A 14,095-nucleotide genomic window follows, 5' to 3' on the forward strand; every position below is an offset into this window, starting at 1 on the left:
ACTGGTAAATTTTTCTTAACTAAATTTTTTCCAGCGCTTTGTCTCAATCAGGGAAGTAGCACTGGTAGTGATTTAGGCTATTTGGTTTCTGAATTGGTTTAGATACCCTTATATTCTGGCATGGTTCACTGTTGTAAGAGTGTAACTCATCTGAACAATGTAGATGTGTGCTGAAATGATGTATACTGGTATGTCAAAGGGTGAATCTTGTTTGGGATATGTAGCTTTATATATATCGTCTGAGTATCTGCTTGGTAGGATTATTACAATGAACATATATTCTGTTAAAGATTTTGACCATTACAAAAATTAGCTGGGCATGGTGGCGGGTGCCTGTAATCCCAGCTACTTGGGAGGCTGAGGCAGGAGAATTGCTTGAACCCAGGAGGCGGAGGCTGCAGTGTGCCGAGATTGTGCTACTGCACTCCAGCCTGGGCGACAGAATGAGACTGTGTCTCAAAATAAAAAAAATTGTGGCCAAGTATCTTTGAGTCTAAAACTAAATGGCTTTAGACAGAGTTCGTGTGTTAATTTCAAAATGTGTAGATTATCTGTTTCCTGTTTAGAGAAAACCTAGTAGAAAGTGAAATTTTGGCTGAGTGAGGTGGCTCATGCCTGTAATCCCAGCAGTTTGGGAGGCCAAGCTGGGCGGATCACCTGAGGTCAGGAGTTTGAGACCAGCCTGGCCAACATGGTGAAACCCCACCTCTCCTAAAAATACAAAAATTAGCCGGGTGTGGTGGTGCATACCTGTAATCCCAGCTACTTGGGAGGCTGAGGCAGGAGAATCACTTGAACTCGGGAGGTGGAGGTTGTAGTGAGCCAAGATCCCAAGATTGCACCACTGCACTCCAGCCTGGGCGACAGAGTGAGACTCCGTCTCAAAAGAAAAAAAAAACATGAAGTTTTTTCTTAACAGGGTGTTTGTCAAGCTTACAGTTTATCACTTTTCTTTTTGTTTTTTATCAGCATCGACACCCCAGGAGTGATTAGTCGTGTGTCCCAGCTATTCAAAGGCCACCCTGATCTGATAATGGGATTCAACACCTTCTTGCCCCCTGGCTACAAAATTGAGGTGCAAACCAATGACATGGTGAATGTGACAACTCCTGGCCAGGTTCATCAGATTCCCACCCATGGCATCCAGCCACAGCCTCAACCACCACCCCAACATCCTTCCCAGCCTTCAGCCCAGTCAGCCCCAGCTCCTGCCCAGCCAGCTCCTCAGCCCCCACCTGCCAAAGTCAGCAAGGTGAGCACTTGGAAAATATTGCATCAATATGAATGCATCCCTAGAGAGCACCTTCCTTTGATGTTTCCCCTTTATATAAGACTTAGATTACTGAGCAACAAGGTTACAAAGATTTCGTCATAGAAAAATACAGTATGAAAACTTCACTATGACATGGTTCACATTTACACACCACTTACTTAGATAATCTATTTAAATCAACACAGCAACAACTTTCAAGGTCTTTCTTTTTACAGTTTCTGCTTATAAAACCATGAACATCCCAACAGGTGGTGACTTTGTGTAGTAGTAGTTGACAGCACAGATAGAAACCATCATCTTATCATGATCAAATTATGCTGCTGCCCACATGGTTATTTTATGAAAGTTATTTCACTTACTAGATTATATCAAGCTAAATAGAAGATCTAATGAACAGTGATAGTGATGATGATGAAGATGGGATGTTCTTGGTCTAGAACCACACTGTCTGACACAGTAGCCACTAGCCACATACGACTATTTAAGTTAAATTCAGTTTTTCATTTGTACTAGCTTTCAAGTGCTCAGTAACCACATGTGGCTAGTGGCTATGTATAAGACAGTGCAAATAAAGGACATTTCCATCATCTCAGTTCTACAGGACGGAGTTGGCATAGAAGACTTTTTTATGTGGAGCTACTGCAACAATTGTTGTCTTTGTGTTGACATCAAAAGGCTATGTAGAATGAGATTTTTTCTGTGTGTACTTGTTGAGCTACTAAGCTAAAACATTGCATATGAAAAATTCTTCCCTGTAATTGGAGATGGCTCCAGTTTTAAGGTTTTATTTAGAAAATGTGAGACTGAAATATTTGTATCAGCATGTTTGAACCGCCTACAACTCCCACTGCTGCCCAGTATGATTTGTGTTGGACTAAAATGGCCTGGCCTGAGTGAGTAAATAAAGGATATATGTTGACACCTTGTTTCTCTTTAGTTTGAACTTTCCTTGGATCAACTCATCTGTGCATCTGAAAAGAATAAAGATTTCTTTTCTTTTTAGCCCTCCCAACTACAAGCACATACTCCGGCCAGTCAGCAGACTCCCCCACTTCCACCGTATGCATCCCCACGTTCTCCACCGGTCCAGCCTCACACACCAGTGACAATCTCGTTGGGAACGGCCCCATCCTTGCAGAACAATCAACCTGTGGAGTTTAATCATGCCATCAACTACGTTAATAAGATCAAGAACAGATTCCAGGGCCAACCAGACATCTACAAAGCATTCCTGGAGATTTTGCACACATATCAGGTAAGAAGAGTGCCCATTCAGCCTGTCTTAACCAGGCCACCCTCTTAGGGCATCTAGTCCAATAACAAGTAACCATTATTGTGTCCATTAATTCATACTGGAAATTAACCAGTTAGAAACTATCATATATGTTTATTAAGCCAGTTTGTTTGTTTGTTTGTTTTTTGAGACAGAGTCTTGCACTGTCACCCAGGCTGGAGCATAGTGGCGTGATCTCGGCTCACTGCAACCTCCACCTCTCGGGTTCAAGGGATATTCCTGCCTTAGCCTTCCTAGTAGCTGGGATTACAGGTGCCTGCCACCACGCCCAGCTAATTTTTTGTATTGTTAGTAGAAACGGGATTTCACTATGTTGGCTGGGCTGGTCTCGAACTCCTCACCTTGTGATCCACCCACGTCAGCCTCCCAAAGTGCTGGGATTGCAGGCGTGAGTTTTATTTGCCTGACTTGATTGCCCTGCAACATTCAGTCAGGATTTTTTTTTTTTTTTTTTTTTGAGACAGAGTTTTGCTCTTTTTGCCTATGCTGGAGTGCAGTGGCGCAGTGTCGGCTCACTGCAGCCTCTACCTCCCGGGTTCAAGTGATTTCTTGTATTTTTAGTAGAGACGGGGTTTCAACATGTTGGCCAGGCTGGTCTCAAATTCCTGACCTCAGGTGATCCGCCCGCCATGACCTCCCAAAGTGCTGGGATTGCAGGCATGAGCCACCACGCCTGGCCTCAGCCAGGATTGTTAGTCACTGTCCCATGAAATGAGGCTCTGTTTTATCTGGGACAGTTAGATGGTGATTTATATAGTCTAGTTAATCTACAGTAGAAGGAGGAGAAATTTCTAAGGTTTTGTCAGTTGGTAGTGGTCCCCTGGGCATTAATATTTATTGCCCTAGGCCGGGCGTGGTGTCTCACGCCTGTAATCCCAGCACTTTGGGAGGCCGAGACGAGTGTACTCCAGCGTGAGCAACAAGAGTGAAACTCCGTCTCAAAAATACTTACTACCATAGTTTTGAAAGGAATTGTCATCCACCATCTTTCACTTTTTTTTTTTCTCAACTTGAAAGTCTATGGTCAGAACGGGTGCTAAGAACATAGACTTTCTTCTTACATGCAGCCTAAATAGATAACAGTGATTCCACAAAGTGTGCAAAGATGAGTGACTCGAAACAGTAGCCCAAATGATCTCTTTTCATTTGCAATTCCTCAGAAAGAGCAGAGAAATGCCAAGGAAGCTGGAGGAAACTACACTCCAGCATTGACGGAGCAGGAGGTGTATGCCCAGGTTGCTCGTCTCTTTAAAAACCAGGAAGATTTGTTGTCAGAGTTTGGACAATTCCTACCAGATGCCAACAGCTCCGTGGTATGTTTTTTTTTTTATAAGAATTAACTATTTACTATTATTATCTTAGATAAGTTGGAAAACTGCTCAGAAGGGGACTTTTCCTAGATGATATTTGTTTGCTTTGATAAAAGCATTAATCTCATTCATGTGTCTTAATCAGCTTTTAAGCAAAACAACTGCTGAGAAGGTTGATTCTGTGAGAAATGATCATGGAGGCACTGTCAAGAAGCCCCAACTGAACAACAAGCCGCAGAGGCCCAGCCAGAATGGCTGCCAGATCCGCAGACATCCTACAGGAACCACCCCTCCAGTTAAGGTGAGAATGGGCAGCAGCTGCTCATTTTGACACTCACAAGCATTTCTAATGGAGAGGTACTCTAGAGGTGGTCATGTGTTTTGTTTGTTTTTTTTTTTTTTTTGAGACCGAGTCTCGCTGTGTTGCCCAAGCTGGAGTGCAGTGGCGTGATCTCGGCTCACTGCAACCTCCACCTCCCGTGTTCAAGCGATTCTCCTGTCTCGCCCTCCTGAGTAGCTGGGACTACAGGCGCATGCCACCACACTGGGCTGATTTTTGTTGTATTTTTTTTATTTTTAGTAGAGATGGGGTTTCACCGTGTTAGCCAGGATGGTCTCGATCTCCTGACCTCGTGATCTGCCCGCCTCGGCCTCCCAAAGTGCTGGGATTACAGGCGTGAGCCACCGCGCCCAGCAGTCATGTGTTCTTTTTTTTTTTTTTTTTTTTTTTTTTGAGACAGAGTCTTGCTTTGTCGCCCAGGCTGGAGTGCAGTGGCGCAATCTCGGCTCACTGCAAGCTCCGCCTCCCGGGTTCACGCCATTCTCCTGCCTCAGCCTCTCCGAGTAGCTGGGACTACAGGCGCCCGCCACCACGCCCGGCTAATTTTTTGTATTTTTAGTAGAGACGGGGTTTCACCGTAGTCTCGATCTCCTAACCTCGTGATCCGCCCGCCTCGGCCTCCCAAAGTGCTGGGATTACAAGCGTGAGCCACCGCGCCCGGCCCAGTCATGTGTTCTTAAGTGTGTTAACGGTTGGGTGCTAGATATTTGGAACAAATTAGTATTGTGTCACAGAAACTCAGTACGAAGTTTATCTGGCTTTGCAAAGGAGTGTTAGAATAACATTGATTGCTTGGATTACTGTACTTTTTTGAGTTCTTTATTATCTCCTTTGCAATGAGCTGTCATTTCTTTAATGTTTTGGTTGCTACTAAGAATTTCCAATACTTAAAATTTTTTTCCCTTCTTTTTTTTTGAGATGGAGTCTTGCTCTGTCGCCCAGGCTGGAGTGCAGTGGTGTGATCTCAGCTCACTACAACCTCTGCCTCCTGGGTTCAAGCAATTATCCTGCCTCAGCCTCCTGAGTAACTGGGACTACAGGCGTGTGCCACCATGCCCAGCTAATTTTTGCATTTTTAGTAGAGATGGGGTTTCTCCATGTTGGCCAGGCTGGTCTTGAACTCCTGACCTCAGGTGATCCACCCGCCTCGGTCTCCCAAAGTGCTGGAATTACAGGCGTGAGCCACCGCACCTGGCCCCTTCTTTGATGCTTTAAATCTGCCTTGTGTTAAGAAAGAACATTCTTGAGCTTGAGAATTATTTCAGAAATAAGTGGTCTCTGAGGTCCTCTTGTGAGTAGAGTGCATGTGTTTTTTGAGATCTCCTTGGTCTAGAGCCCTGTCCTGCTCAAAGTTCTTTGTTGGGTTACCAGATCTTATCTGTATCATCTTAATGTCCAAGGCAGGACCTTTGCGCTGTAACAGAGGGAAGTCTTAAACTCCTATTAGTAATCCATTACGTGATTTTTTTTGTTATAGTTAACACCGATGGTCTGCCTGCAGAAAGCTCAGCTTGCTCCCTTCTTTGATGTAACACAGCTATGATAGGGAGAGGGCTAGTTGTATGTATTGAATGTTGAATTCTTCAGTGAATTTCAAAGCAGTATGTAATATAGAAGAGATAGATACGTCTGCAGAATTAAATAATGACAAAAGTTTGTGGAATTTCTAATAGTAAGAGGTGGCTGATGAATAGTAAGTGACTGACTACAAGGTCTGACATACTAGGTGTTACTGACACTTTTGAAGTAATCTTTTCATTAGTGTTTGTCATGGTTTCTTCTTTTGAAATCAAGTTGAACATAATAATGGTTTCTATTTCTTCATTTCAGTAAAGAGAATTAGTTATATGGGTAGCAAGAATCAGCTCAGTAGATACACTCCATGCTTGGATTTACGTCCTCCCACTCTTGATTACCTACAGGTGGAAAGAATATAGTGGGGGCTTAAAATTCTCCGCCTACTTTCTCCATAGGCAGTGTAAGCAGAGGCTGCAGCTCTTAAGAAAGTATACTCTGAGATAGCCAAGGTAAATGTGCTACTTCTCACAAAGTTTGTGCGTTTCTTCGTAGAGAGTAAGTGGTGGATTTTAAAAGTAACTTCTTGCCTGACAGGATTATATCATGGTCTGTTGGTTCCCTTTAGAAGAACAATATTAAATTAGTCCGAGTGGACATTGCTGGCGTGCTTTTTTTTGTTTTGTTTTGTTTTTTTTGAGATGGAGTCTCACTCTGTTGCCCAGGCTGGAGTGCAGTGGCGTGATCTCAGCTCACTGCAACCTCCACCTCCTGGGTTCAAGCGATTCTTCTGTCTCAGCCTCCTGAGTAGCTGGGACCACAGGTGCACACCACCACGCCCAGCTAATTTTTTTGTATTTTTAGTAGAGACAGGGTTTCACCATGTTGGCCAGGATGGGCTCAATCTCTTGACCTCATGATCTGCCCACCTTGGCCTCCCGAAGTGCTGGGATTACAGGCGTGAGCCACCGTGCCCAGCAAATTATGCTTTTTAAGTAAATTTTTAATTGAAATATTATTCAGGGTTGAAGATTGATTTCTGTCAATTTCAGGCCACGTGCACCAGCTCTTTTTACAAACAGCCTTTTCTCCCTCAACTGGTAGGAGAACAAAACAGTGGCATTAGATGCTAAATGAAGTTACTTTGGGCCCCTAGAAAAAGTAAGGATATTCTAAAAGTTTGTCACAGTAATGTCATGATCATTTCTGTAGAAAACATTTTGGGGGTAGAATGATCTTTGAACCTCTGTTGTAGAAAGAAACTTAATAGGCATACTGAAATAGAAAATATGAGTAGAAATCTTAAAGGGTATGGAGTGAGTGGGTTAGAGTTCTCTCATTTGTTTCAAATTATTAATCAGCAGTGGTTTCAGTGATGAAACCATTGAATACAGACAAAAATAAAATTCAGAGAAAACCACTCTTTGAATCTCACATGTTTGTATCTTTCTTTTGCAGAAGAAACCCAAACTGCTCAATCTGAAGGATTCTTCTATGGCAGATGCCAGCAAACATGGTGGTGGAACAGAATCGTTATTTTTTGATAAGGTGAGTAATGGATGAGTTAGATTTGATAGTGCCTGTTAATGCCAAAAGAAAATCATCTTATCCCCCCAGAAGGTTTTGTTTTAAAGGTGTCAGGCTAATTAGGACTTTGTTTTTTAACGTAGTTTCCCAGTTGTGAGTCTTTTGAGTCTGCTAGTACTATTAGCATAGCTAGAAAAATGGTAGCATTGTTTGCTTTGGTTTTATGAAGCAGTTTGGGGCAGAAGACAGATTTTTAGAAGATGTATTATGTTTCTCTTGAAAGATGTTTGGAGCTCCCATTGTAGATATCCAGGTCTGTGTGGCAGGCAGTACCAGTGCCTGTACCAATTTTTGAGGATTTAAGATGACTTGTAATCTTATTGGTGTGATAGTTATTTGTAGTACACACATACATAGCATTCAGGGGAGTTCTAATTTACTTGCATGTTTTCAAAGCTACCCAGCTGATTCTAATGAGCAACCAGAGTTGAGATTTTTGGCATAAATGATGTTGTGTGGTGCCTTAGTTTGGCCACATAAACTTAAGTGTGATTTGCTCCTCAGAGTCAACTTGATGATTAGCAGGAAACTTTCATCAGGGTAGCTGGCACCTGTTGGGCTTCTCACTGGTGGGAATCAACCTGGATTGATCTCTGGTGATTGACTCTATTTTGTACCTCTTAGGTTTTGCAGAAGGGCAGATGATTTAACATCTCCATGATTGGTATCTCCTGATCTCTTTCTGTCTACTGTGCCTATGTGAGCTTTTTGCAGGAGAGTCCTGCAAGAGTGTTGAGTCCTTAGCTCTGATGTGAACCATTACCAAAGTCTGCTTGGGCGGTTGGTGCTTTTAGACAAGTGTAGAAGTCTAGATCACAACCAATAAATGTCAAGAAAAGGGTAGGGGCCGGGCGCGGTGGCTCAAGCCTGTAATCCCAGCACTTTGGGAGGCCGAGGCGGGTGGATCACGAGGTCAGGAGATCGAGACCATCCTGGCTAACACAGTGAAACCCCGTCTCTACTAAAAAAATACAAAAAATTAGCCGGGTGTGTTGGCGGGCGCCTGTGGTCCCAGCTACTCGGGAGGCTGAGGCAGGAGAATGGCGTGAACCCAGGAGGTGGAGGTTGTGGTGAGCCGAGATCGTGCCACTGCACTCCAGCCTGGGGGACAGAGAAAGACTCCGTCTCAAAAAAAAAAAAAAAAAAAAAAAAAAAGAAAAGGGTAGGGAAGGGGAGCAATTGTAAATTAAGTAAGAATTAAGAAATATATAAGCCAAATGTGACATGCAGACTTTGGATTCTGAATTTAAAAGCCAATTTATTTTTATTTTTATTTTTGAGACAGAGCCTCACTCTGTTGCCCAGCTTGGAGTGCAGTGGCGCAATCTTGGCTCACTGCAACCTCCGCCTGCCTGGGTCAAGTGATTCTCCAGCCTCAGCCTCCCAAACAGCTGGGACTACAGGCGCCTGCCACCGTGCCCAGCTAATTTTTTTATTTTTAGTAGAGACAGGGTTTCACCATGTTGGCCAGGCTGGTCTCCTGGCTTCAAGTGATCCACCTCAGCCTCCGAAAATGCTGGGATTACAGGTGTGAGCCACCACACCTGGCCAATAGCCAATTTTTAAGACATTAATTAGACAATTGAACTTAGCACAGACTCAATATTAGATGCTATTAAGGAATCTTTTTTACATTTTTGGGTTTTTTTTAGACAGAGTCTCACTCTTGTTGTCCAGGCTGGAGTGAAGTGGTGTGATCTTGGCTCATTGCAGTCTCCACCTCCTGGGTTCAAGCGATTCTTCTGCCTCAGCCTCCCGAGTAGCTAGGATTACAGGCCTCGCCACAACACCTGGCTAATGTTTATATTTTTAGTAGAGATGAGGTTTCACTATGTTGGCCAGGCTGGTCTTGAACTCCTGACCTCTGGTGATCTGCCCTCCTTCGCCTCCCAAAGTGCCGGGATTACAGGTGTGAGCCACCACACCTGGCCTTTTTTATTTAAGACATGGGCTCAAGTGATCCTTCTCACCCTCCTGAGTACCTGGGACTTAAAGGTACACACCACCACACTCAGCCAATGTTTAAAAATTTTTTGGAGAGAGAGGGTCTCAATGTTTTGCCCTGGCTGGTCTCAGACTGCTGGGCTCAGGCAATCCTCCTCCTTCAGCCTCAGCATCCGCCTTCCAAAGTGTTGAGATTACAGGTGTGAGCGACCATGCCTTGCCTTAAGGAGTCTTCTGAAAATAAGTTAATTTCTAAGAGTAATGGGTTTTTTTTTGTTTTTTTTTTTTTGTTTTTTTGTTTTTTATTTTTTTCTGAGACAGTCTCACTCCATTGCTGAGGCTGGAGTACAATGGCGCGATCTTGGCTCACTGCAGCCTCCACCTCCCGGGTTCACGCAATCCTCCTGCCTCAGCCTCCCAAGTAGCTGGGATTACAGGTGCCCACCACCACACCCAGCTGATTTTTGTATGTTTAGTAGAGACAGGGTTTCACTATGTTGGCCAGGCTGTCTCGAACTCCTGACCTCAAGTGATCCGCCTGCCTTGGCCTCCCAAAGTGTTGGGATTACAGGCGCAAGCCACTGCACCCAGTCGTGTAATGGCATTTTCTTAGTACTTTTTCTTAAACATATATACTATATCTAGATGAAATGTCTGGAATTTGCTTTAAAATGCAGTGGTAGGAGAAATGAGTATAGATGAAACAAAATTTACTATAGATGATTGAGGTTGGGGTGAGTACATAGGTTCGTTATACTTCTGTCTACTTTTGTGTATGTTTAAAAGCTAGTAAATAAAGGTAAATAGGGTATACAGTATAAAAGGTACAGTGTTCTTTTATCTTTAGCTTTAAAAGTCTAGATTGTATATAGTGTCTACTGATGAATAGTTAAGCATATGGAAGTCTGGAGCGGGGGTTGCTGATAAGCCACTTGGTTTGGTGGCAGTCTGTGGTCTTCACCAAAGGATCACAGTACTAAATACTTACCTTGGAACTGAAATTCCAGATTGGTAATCTAGCTAGACTAGTTTTACTTTGTCTATGCCATTGATCATTTTTGAGTTTTTGGTATTAAGATACTCAATATTGTAAATAGAGGAAGAAAAAAGACCAGATCAGAGGACAGAAGTATCTTAAGAGAGCATTATTCCAGATTACCAGAGTTTAAAACAGTCTTGGCAAAGATTCTTGCTGTAAACATGTTAAGAGAGGCAACAGGCCGGGCGCAGTGGCTCATGCCTGTAATCCCAGCACTTTGAGAGGCCGAGGTGGGTGGATCACCTGAAGTCAGGAGTTCAAGACCAGCCTGGCCAACATGGTGAAACCCCGTCTCTGCTAAAAATACAAAAAAAAAATTAGCTGGGCATTGTGGCAGGTGCCTGTAATCCCAGCTACTCGGGAGGCTGAGGCAGGAGAATCGCTTGAACCCAGGAGGCAGAGGTTGCAGTGAGCTGAGATCGCGCCATTGCACTCCAGCCTGGGCAACAATAGTGAAACTCCTTCTCAAAAAAAAAAAAAAAAAAAAAAAGGCAAGAAAAGCCTGAGTAACTCTGATATGGTCTGGAGAATCAAGCATATGAGAAGGTATACTCCGAGATCTCAGTTTTTAAATTGTTATTATGGTAATTTTTTTTTTTTTGAGACAGAGTTTCGCTCTTATTGCCCAGGCTGGAGTACAGTGGAGTGATCTTGGCTCACTGCAACCTCTGCGTCCTGGGTTCAAGCGATTCTCCTGCCTCAGCCTCCTGAGTCGCTAGGACTACAGGCTCCCGCCACCATGCCTAGCTAATTTTTTGTATGTTTTTTTAGTAGAATGGGGTTTCATTATGTTGGCCAGGCTGGTCTCAAACTCCCGACCTCAGGTGATCCACCCACCTCGGCCTCCCAAAGTGCTGGGATTACAGGCGTGAGCCACCACGCCCAGCTGGAAAATTTTGAACATACATAAAGAGAACAGTAAAATGATTCCTCACGTACCTACCATCCAGCTTTAGCAGTTCCCAATCCTAGCCGGTGTACTTGTTTCATATATATTCCCACCCATCCCAGTTTATTTGGAGACAAATCGCAGGTACATTATTTCATCCATACGTATTTTAGTAAGTTTCTTTTAAAAATGACTCCTTTTTGTGGCCGGGTACAGTGGCTCACGCCTGTAATCCCAGCACTTTGGGAGGCCAAGGCGGGTGGATCACTTGTGGTCAGGAGTTTGAGACTAGCCTGGCCAATATGGTGAAACCTCGTCTCTACTAAAAATACAAAAATTAGCTGGGCGTAGTAGCACATGCCTGTAATCCCAGCTACTTGGGACGGTGAGGCAGGAGAATTGCTTGAACCCAGGAGGCAGAGGTTGCAGTGAGCTGAGATCGCACCACTGCACTTCAACCTGGGCAACAGCGCTGGACTGTGTTTAAAAAACAAAACAAAAACAAAAAAAAACTCCTTATTGCAAGCATAATCATTATCACATCTAAAAAGACTGACATTGATTCCTTAGTGTCATCAAATATCAGTTTAAATTTCCCCATTTTTGTTTTATTTTTTTACTTATGAGACAGAGTCTTGCTGTGTCACCCAGGCTGGAGTACAGTGGCATTATCCCAGCTCACTGCAACCTCTACCTCCCGGGTTCAAGTGATTCTTATGTTTCACTCAGCCACCCAAGTAGCTGGAATTACAGGCATTTGCCACCATGCCTGGCTAATTTTTGTATTTTTAGTAGAGACGGGGTTTCAGCATGTTGGCCAGTCTGGTCTCGAAGTCCTGGCCTCCAATGATCCACCCACCTTGGCCTCCCAAAGCGCTGGGATTATAGGTATGAGCCACCATGCCCAGCCACAAATTTCCCCAATTTTTAAAAACTAATGGCAGGACAGCCAGGGCAATATATGACCTCGTCTCTGCAAAAAATTTAGAAATTAGCCAGGCATGGTGGCTCATACCTGTAGCCCCAGCTACTTGGGAGGCTGAGGATGGGAGGCTGCAGTGAGCTGAGATTACACAACTGCGCTCCATCCTGGGTGACAGAGCGAGGCCCTTTTCAGTTCCCCACTTTAAGAAAAACAAAAACTGTTTTTCTTCCCGTTGTCTCCATAAGGTCCGAAAGGCTCTTCGGAGTGCAGAAGCCTACGAAAATTTCCTACGTTGTCTTGTTATTTTTAACCAGGAGGTGATCTCTCGTGCTGAGCTTGTGCAACTAGTCTCTCCTTTCCTGGGGTAAGTGAAGTGAGGGTCTTAGCCCTGATGCATGCTATGGAGGCCAGGTAATATTTGATTTGTGAGAGTATATGATAGGCAAAGTTAATTTACTTGAGATAGGTCAGTTGACTCAAATGTTAGTGCCAAAAGAGTCCTGAGAAGTCTTCTAGTCCAACTCTAGAGATGAGAAAATAGAGAGGGCATTAAGTATTTATTGACTAATGGCCAAGACTAGTGGTCTCCTGATCTTCTGACCAGTGCTGGATGTTTATCAAGAAAAATCTCTCCCAGAGTTCTGGAATTTTTTTTTTAATTATTATTATTTTTTTTTTGAGATGAAGTCTCACTCTTGTTCCCCAGGCTGGAGTGTGATGGCGTGATCTCGGCTCACTGCAACCTCCGCCTCCTGGGTTCAGGTGATTCTCCTGCCTCGGCCCCCCAAGTAGCTGGGATTACAGGCGCCTGTCACCACACACCTGGCTAATTTTTGTATGTTTTTTAGTAGAGACGGGGTTTTACCATGTTGGCCAGGCTGGTCTAGAACTCCTGACCTCAGGTGATCCACCTGCCTCAGCCTCCCAAAGTGCTGGGGTTACGGGCGTGAGCCACTACACCAAGCCTGGAATCTTTACTATATTTGACAACCTAAGAATTATGTGAACATTAAAGCAATATTCTTGATCAGAAGAATGGCTTGTTATTTTGCCTGGTTTCGGTACAACTCTTTGATCACCACTTTAACTGATCTGAGAGTATTTTATTAGAAAAAGGGGAAACCAAATGCTCAGAAGCAGTTCTTCTTAGGCAGGAAATAATTTGTCACTGGTAGCAGATTTCTGATCCAAAGCCAGATGGTAGTAGTCATACTTCAGGATAACTGCATCCTGCCCCTAATTGCTTGTCACTTTTTGGTTTGATTCTTCAGGAAATTCCCTGAGTTGTTTAATTGGTTTAAAAACTTCCTGGGCTATAAGGAGTCTGTACATCTGGAAACTTATCCAAAGGAACGAGCCACAGAGGGCATTGCTATGGAGATAGATTATGCTTCTTGTAAACGATTGGGCTCCAGCTATCGAGCCTTACCAAAGAGTTACCAGCAGCCCAAGTGTACAGGACGGACTCCTCTCTGTAAAGAGGTAAGGCCTTCCCTAGCAAAGATCAGCCCTGGGTCCTCAGCTTTTTCCAGAAGGGAGTGGTGGTACCACGGATTGAGAATTTATATGAATGATGAAATTAAGAACCCTTTTAATCCTTTTTAAAAAGAAAATGTTTTCTACTTTTTTGTTTGTTTTGTTTGGTTTTTGAGACGGAGTCTCGCTCTGTTGCCCAGGCTGGAGTGCAGTGGTGCGATCTCGGCTCACTGCAAGCTCTGCCTCCTGGGTTCACGCCATTCTCCTCCCTCAGCCTCCCAAGTAGCTGGGATTACAGGCGCGTGCCACCACGCCCGGCTAATTTTTTGTATTTTTTAGTAGAGACGGCGTTTCATCATGTTAGCCAGGATGGTCTTGATCTCCTGACCTTGTGATCCACCCTCCTTGGCCTCCCAAAGTGCTGGGATTACAGGCGTGAGCCACCCCGCCCGGCCTACTTTTTTGTTTGTTTCTGAGATAGGGTTTCGTTTTGTCAACCAGGC

At 44.0% G+C, this 14,095-nt stretch overlaps 1 protein-coding gene across 11 annotated transcripts in view; it reads left to right on the forward strand.

Annotated features, from left to right (window-relative positions):
* The window catches only part of SIN3A (SIN3 transcription regulator family member A), an 83,230-nt gene that overhangs the window by 39,017 nt on the left and 30,118 nt on the right, over positions 1–14,095 (forward strand). For all 11 annotated transcript variants that reach the window (XM_055277698.2, XM_055277699.2, XM_055277704.2 and 8 more), the window contains 7 exons: positions 970–1,252; positions 2,277–2,528; positions 3,728–3,880; positions 4,023–4,178; positions 7,191–7,280; positions 12,362–12,480; positions 13,388–13,598. In XM_055277698.2, the coding sequence (XP_055133673.1) occupies positions 970–1,252; positions 2,277–2,528; positions 3,728–3,880; positions 4,023–4,178; positions 7,191–7,280; positions 12,362–12,480; positions 13,388–13,598 (1,264 nt within the window). The remainder of the gene's footprint in view (positions 1–969; positions 1,253–2,276; positions 2,529–3,727; positions 3,881–4,022; positions 4,179–7,190; positions 7,281–12,361; positions 12,481–13,387; positions 13,599–14,095) is intronic.

The sequence above is a fragment of the Symphalangus syndactylus genome, chromosome 5 (genome assembly GCF_028878055.3).
Source record: "Symphalangus syndactylus isolate Jambi chromosome 5, NHGRI_mSymSyn1-v2.1_pri, whole genome shotgun sequence".
Taxonomy (NCBI): domain Eukaryota; kingdom Metazoa; phylum Chordata; class Mammalia; order Primates; family Hylobatidae; genus Symphalangus; species Symphalangus syndactylus.